Genomic DNA, 6,333 nt, shown 5'->3' with positions numbered 1-6,333 from the left:
CGATAGAAGCCGCTTGTCACTAGTTATAATAAAAAAAGAATGATAATTTGGGAACGATTTCTAATGACGCTCATTTTATCCATTATCTATTACACACGTAAATTTACAATAATTCATATTTTTATGATCGGCGTAAGGATTGAAGTATCTATAACAAAAAGCGATAGAAAATCCTACATATATAAAAATTATTTTCCAAAGTTTCATCAAGTTGACCGTTGCAAAAATACGAGTGTAAATACATGCACGCATACATGTTCACGTCCACACACATCTGCAACATGTTTAACGCAAAATATACATTCCGCAATTTTTAAACTTTTTCTGCGTTGACATTATGTGAAAATGTAATTTTAGATGAGCAATTGCCGTCAACTAGTTTTCGATCAGTAATCGTTGAGATATTGCATTAGCCAAAACAGTGACACGATACCACTAGATTTGATACTAGATACCACGAGACCACTATTGCAGATGCAATAATACATATCTTTGTCGATTGTATTAAAGATTTTTTATAATTTTCTGATTTGTAAACAAATATTTTAAGTTAAAATAATTGCGATTGTTTGAATTAACAAGTAGAATAAATAAAAGAAAGATATTTTTCATGAAAAGCATACATAAGATATAAAACAGCTTTAAATTACATCATAATATAATTTAAAAACAAGTTTTATATAAAGCATGTTTTATAAATCTATTTCTCTTCAAATAGGATAATGGCGTATAAAAAACTTTTCTATTTTGACGTGCCATTAAAAAAAGATACATAAAGATAATTAATGCGATTTCTCGCTGCTAATGTGACAATCTGTTGATGACTGATCTAAAACTTGAAAGTATGTTTATGTGAATATAATTCGTATCGAACAGCTGTAAATGGTAAACGATTTAAACGCGGAGATTATTGGATAATACAACGTATTTACACATATATATATACTTTTTTAAATTACAGGATCTGCTATATATTCTTATTAATTATACAAATCTTGTTACAAGTTTGAACACTTGGTTAATTATTTTTTTATTGGGGGAGGAGAGGTTTAAATAATTACAGATTTTTATACATCCAGTTGTATGTACCCCTCGATGATATATTATCTCTATAAATAATCGATAACTTCTTCTATTTCTATACATACAGTATTGCAAATTACTATTTACTGCACTATTGCGTGTATGTAACAGTCGATTAATTTCATGTTTCACCTCGCGTAAATAATCCAATTAGGTTTCTCTTTTTATCGTATTAAATACGATTAAAATATATTGCGGACATTCTCGGGAAAATGTGAGAAAAGTATGTTATTCCAATTAACAGATATAACTTTGCTTTTAAATTTTCACTTTTACAAAGATGATATAAAGGATATTTAAATATCATATGAAATATTATTGTATTACAATATTATTTTCTTTTATAGATGAAAAATTAAGCATAAAAATAACGTACATTATAATTTTAAAATTACAATGTAAATTGATTAGAGAAAAACACGATTTTCTTAAATATATCATTCTTGCAAAAAATTACAATATAGCTTTGAATTCGACTTGATAACTGTTTTCAAATTCTTTCATGATAAAAATGCCCGTAATAACAAGTCTTTATTACACTATAAAATGCGTGTTTACGAGACAGTAATATTGGATAGGTACACGCAAAGAAGAAATAAAGCATGAATTTCGCATTTTCTACTATTAGCGACAATTTTATTAGACATAAACAAAAATTCTGACGATTTAATGAAGCTACAATAACTTTGATGCAACGCCAATCCTGGACTGGACAATTAAAAATATAATTAAAAAGTTTTGTTACATATTTAGAAATTTCATGAAATGTTTACACAATCATCGACTGTATTTTTCATATCACTACGGTATTGACAGTTCTTTGATCAAAAATTTATTCTAAAAAAAATTTTTTTACGAAATGCGCACCAAAAATATGAATAAATGAAAAGAAAACTTAATTTTTTAATCCTTCCTTCTTTTTTTATCCTTTTTTTTCCTTCCGTGAAGGAAATAAAGGGTTCTTTTTAATAAGAAATAATTTTTCAGAAAGCTAAAAAACTTGCCATTACAACTAGTGACGTAGAAATAGAAATCGTAGAATTATCTTTCTCGTTAAGAGAGTTTTTACGAGCGATAATATTCAACTTATTTGTATTAACCTTTAATAAGATCAAAAACATTGGGCATCTGCAATATATTGCACAACAAATCAAGAATTTAATTCTTGATTTTGTATTTATTATCAATCAGAGATAAGTGATAGAAATATATTTATTTCATGAATACTTATATCACTTGTCTTTACGCTCTTTACGTGCATATATGAAATGTCACGGACTTTCTCCGTACCATTTCATACTAATAAATAAGAACACAAAAAAATTGATCACGTTACTAACACGATCGTAAGAATGTAATGTTTTTTCTCATTATTCATATCGCCATCATCATGATAAATAGCAACAAGATGTCAATAATTATTTATTTAATACATTCTATCGTGTACACGTGTGAATCACGCCATCACGAATTACATATATGGATATGCTACTAAGCAGTGGTAATTTTTCTTTTTTTAAACTGAAACATAAAATAAATATCGCAAAACTTCTTTTCTCTCGAAATAAAAGGTGTAATTAAGTAGTAGAAAAAGTGGACTGCATACATATCTATACATGTATCACTATATTGGCATAATATATTAAATAACATTCATTAAAAAGGCATATATCAAGTAAAAATATAATTATGTAATTATATATATATATAATCATATAAATTATATAATGTTAACAAAAAGATTATCTCACATACACATACACACATATACACACACATACACACACGTTGCAGTCAGCGTGATCTTGTGTACAAAGCGGTAAAATATATCTACCTACCAGGAGACCGGTCGATGAAAAATAACAAAGCGCCTATAGCAATTATTCATTTAGCTAAACCACCGGTTGGTGCCAGACGATTTTGCCACTGAGGCAACCAGACACAAGCAGGTAGTGTTTAGGTGAGAATTTCGTGCTAACAACAATATCGGAATGGCCAATATGTGTCGCTAATTCGTGGAGCAGTACCGACTCGTTGGCGGGTGGAACGCAATTGGATAGCTCGGAGCAGTTACTCGAGAACGCGAGTAATCGCACTCCATAACCAAACGGCGAGCATATCAATCTACCATCAGCCGAGAAGCACAACTCCTTGATATAACCGGAGCCGACATTAGGCTCCTCGATGTAGTGCGTCAACCTGGGTGTATTCTGATGAATCTTGTGGTTCCTAGGTATCGCGTACATGGTTTGCAAATTTTGTCGGTTCTGCAAATTCTGCACTTGAGTACGGTCACCGATTATTACGACCGTGTGCGACGAGCGAGGAAGATTGACGCTCACGCCGTTGTTCGACCTGGGGATCCGAATTTCTCTTCTATGGCCGCTAGATGGATAAAACTGCCTGTCCCGTTCTCTGCGAAGTCTAGCTTCCCTGATTGCTACTAGCGCTTCCCACACATCAGTTGTGCTCACATGCAATTCTACGTTGCCACTAGTGAAATTGTCGATCATATTACGGCGCCGCAAGTCATTGAGCTGAGAATGCGATCGGGGAGATCTGTATTCCCTCTCGTCGGCTGATGCATCGTGCGCCGAATTGTCGTTATCATCTACGTGCTGATCCTCTGGTCTATCATCGTCGTGAATCGCATTTACCCTAGAATCGGCGCCGGCGGCGCTCGTACTCGAACTGACCTCGACCATGTCGAAGTTCGTTGTCACTCGCTCATTTCTATCCGGGCGCGGGCTCCTCGACTGAGATCGCAGATTCCGGCGCGCCGTCACCTGCCAGCTTGTCCTCGACGACGATCTGATAGACGACGGGGCAGCGTCCGCAGACACGCGAATAGGCGAATCGAACGAATTCGATCTCATGTCTGACACGTCGTGCACTAATCGTGCACGATTCCCGTTTTCTATCACGAAGGAAGACGTCATTCCCGGGCGTGATGACTGCGATTGAGGAAAGTCCTCAAACTCTTCCACGTTTAGACTCGTCAAGCGACCCTCCTCCCCCTCGTTCACTTGTTCCACATTGCTGGATGGCTCGCGTTCTTGTATATCGTGAACGCACGTCCACTATAAAGAAATAAAATTGTCAATTAGAGTTTTCAGCAGACAGTAAAGTTGATACCGATAGAACGTGCGTGGAAACGAACCTCCGATTTTTCTCCACTGCTGACATTTCGGGACAGGGCGCACCATCCCTGTGGGTGAACTTGTAGGCTGGATATTACCTCGGCGTCGTCGCCTATAGGAAAATCGGTGAGGAATTCTACTCTATTATGGGTACGAGTGTGAGCAAAAAGATGCGTGTAACTCGCCGCAACCGGTATGGTGGTTTGAGATAACTGCATCAATCTGTACATGTTTGGCTGCAAAAAATTATACAAGAGCGACTTAGGCTAATTTTTCATTGAATTTACAAGAATCAAAGTGTGGCAATCGTGGCGTAGTAAATCGTGCGTTTGCTTTCTGTGCCAATTATAGAAAGTGCACATCACAGAAATACACTGAGGATTTGATCGCCTGATTGTTACGGTCATGGCACTATAAGAAAGTGTAATGGAGAAACGATGAGTACCTTGAATCCCGCCAAATCCTGGCTTAATGTACTAAGTTTAAGATTATGTATTATGATGAGATATCCTGAAGTAGTGCATATCAACATTTTGTTAGTGTCGGGAGTGAGTCTCGTCCGCATTAGTCCATTTGTATGAAACACACGATTGTACACAAAGCTATTTTCTGTAAAACTGCAAGACATATTACAAGATATGTGATTAGGATCGAGACAATATAAAGATATAAAAAAATGAAGTGGGATGTAAATAAACACTTTACCTGTTGATATCCCAAGTGTATATACTACCGTCAAATCCACTGGTCAATAATAAGCTATCGCTCGGACTGTACTCTATGTTTTTAACCCAATTTGAATGTCCTTGAAGCGTCCTTATCCTCTGCTTCAAGTTTCTGGCGTCCCACAGAGCGACCGTACTGTCATCTGAGCAAGTTGCAAACATACGCTGATCCAGAAACCTAATCGACAATGATTTCACATCTTTACTGCGCCGCTTATTTTTCCTTCGCAACTAAACGAAAAACTTTACGAAGATCATCTAACAAACCTCACGCAATTGACGCAGTCACTATGAGCATTATCTATCGCGTGTATCAATTTCCTACATAATGGATCGAACATTAAAATACTTTTCTTTTCGCATGCCGCCAGCAAGAGAGACCTGCAACATCAACCGAACGTGAACTCGAGCTCAATTTAGAGATCTCGTGTAATCATCAATGTGAAAAAAATTGTTTGCAGTCGCTACTGACCCATCGGGAGAGTATTCCAAATTGAATACTCCACCATGCCTGGCGGCGGTCAGATTATCTCCGTGGTCCCACGAGGTGATGGGCTGGATGGAGGAGTAGAGAGTCTTGTGAAAGTCGTCGCTATGGCCTAGCGGGAACTTGACACCCAGCTCGCGTTGCCTTAACCAGAGACTGTTCGGCGTCTGCTTGATCCTGATCTTTGGCATCTCTCAGCCGGATGTTGATCTCAGCCGCATCCAATCGAACAGTGCTCACCGGCAACGCGCTGATCGGTGACGATCGGTAGGGGTGAGAGTCCGGACTCACGTCTTCGCTGCTAGGATCACGCGAGGAATCCTCGATCAGAATCTTCCGTCACACGTCTCTCGGTGTCCGATCCTCCCTCTTTTTCCGTTAACGCTCAGTGGTCAGTCGACAGCACCCTTTCCGCACCTCGTCGCGGACTCGCGGTGTCCCATGAGGAAAATCCCAAGAAGACTTCGAAAGAGACAAAACGGTTCAAGGTTCAACGGGCGAGTAGTTCTAGGTTAGGGGCGAAACGCTACGCGCGACTACTACACGTGACTCACCGCGAGCATCGCCGACGCTCGCGATTCGCGATGCGATCACGACGTAGCGCGCAAATGGCAACGGCCGGATCGGTCCCTCGCGCGACGTCGCGTTCGACAGAAAAAGGGCTCCCGACGAAGGTTCAAATCAATTTTAAAAATCTGACATAACACAGATCAGCGCCATCTTCGCTACTGCTGATCGCTGTGGAATCGCTGCTGCCTGTCATCGCCATCGCCATCGCCATCGCCATCGCCATCGCCATCGCGACAAGCGGGTTGTACGATTAAAAACAACAAAAGTAACGTTCTCGAATTCTAAAAGAAAAGAGAGAGAGAGAGAGAGAGAGAGGGAGAGAATGTGT

The 6,333-nt window shown here is 38.4% G+C and overlaps 1 protein-coding gene across 2 annotated transcripts; it reads right to left on the bottom strand.

The window, feature by feature from the left end:
- Positions 1–946: 946 nt before the first annotated feature.
- Positions 947–6,254, bottom strand: LOC105832267 (DDB1- and CUL4-associated factor 10). Of its 2 annotated transcripts, XM_012673066.3 has the most exons (7): positions 5,990–6,254; positions 5,421–5,897; positions 5,216–5,329; positions 4,929–5,126; positions 4,669–4,840; positions 4,244–4,459; positions 947–4,163 (listed from the first exon to the last, which is right to left on the bottom strand). In XM_012673066.3, exons 2-7 carry the CDS (start codon positions 5,624–5,626, stop codon positions 2,976–2,978), a joined length of 2,094 nt encoding a protein of 697 aa, XP_012528520.1. In that variant the 5' UTR covers positions 5,627–5,897; positions 5,990–6,254; the 3' UTR covers positions 947–2,975. The 2 variants fall into 2 exon arrangements, with proteins under 2 accessions (XP_012528520.1, XP_028047809.1); XM_028192008.2 differs by having other exon boundaries at positions 5,421–6,254.
- Positions 6,255–6,333: the final 79 nt, after the last annotated feature.

The sequence above is a fragment of the Monomorium pharaonis genome, chromosome 4 (genome assembly GCF_013373865.1).
Source record: "Monomorium pharaonis isolate MP-MQ-018 chromosome 4, ASM1337386v2, whole genome shotgun sequence".
Lineage (NCBI taxonomy): Eukaryota > Metazoa > Arthropoda > Insecta > Hymenoptera > Formicidae > Monomorium > Monomorium pharaonis.
Note: the sequence above shows the minus strand (reverse complement) of the source record. Positions and strands in the feature narration are given on the sequence as shown.

Excerpts from the sequence above, each read along its gene's own strand:
- LOC105832267 (XM_028192008.2), bottom strand. The coding sequence starts at position 5,626 with ATGCCAAAGATCAGGATCAAGCAGACGCCGAACAGTCTCTGGTTAAGG. Across the intron at positions 4,460-4,668 it reads AGGATTTGGCGGGATTCAAG|CCAAACATGTACAGATTGAT; the intron begins GTACTCATCGTT and ends AATTTTTTGCAG. Across the intron at positions 4,164-4,243 it reads GCAGTGGAGAAAAATCGGAG|TGGACGTGCGTTCACGATAT; the intron begins GTTCGTTTCCAC and ends ATTTCTTTATAG.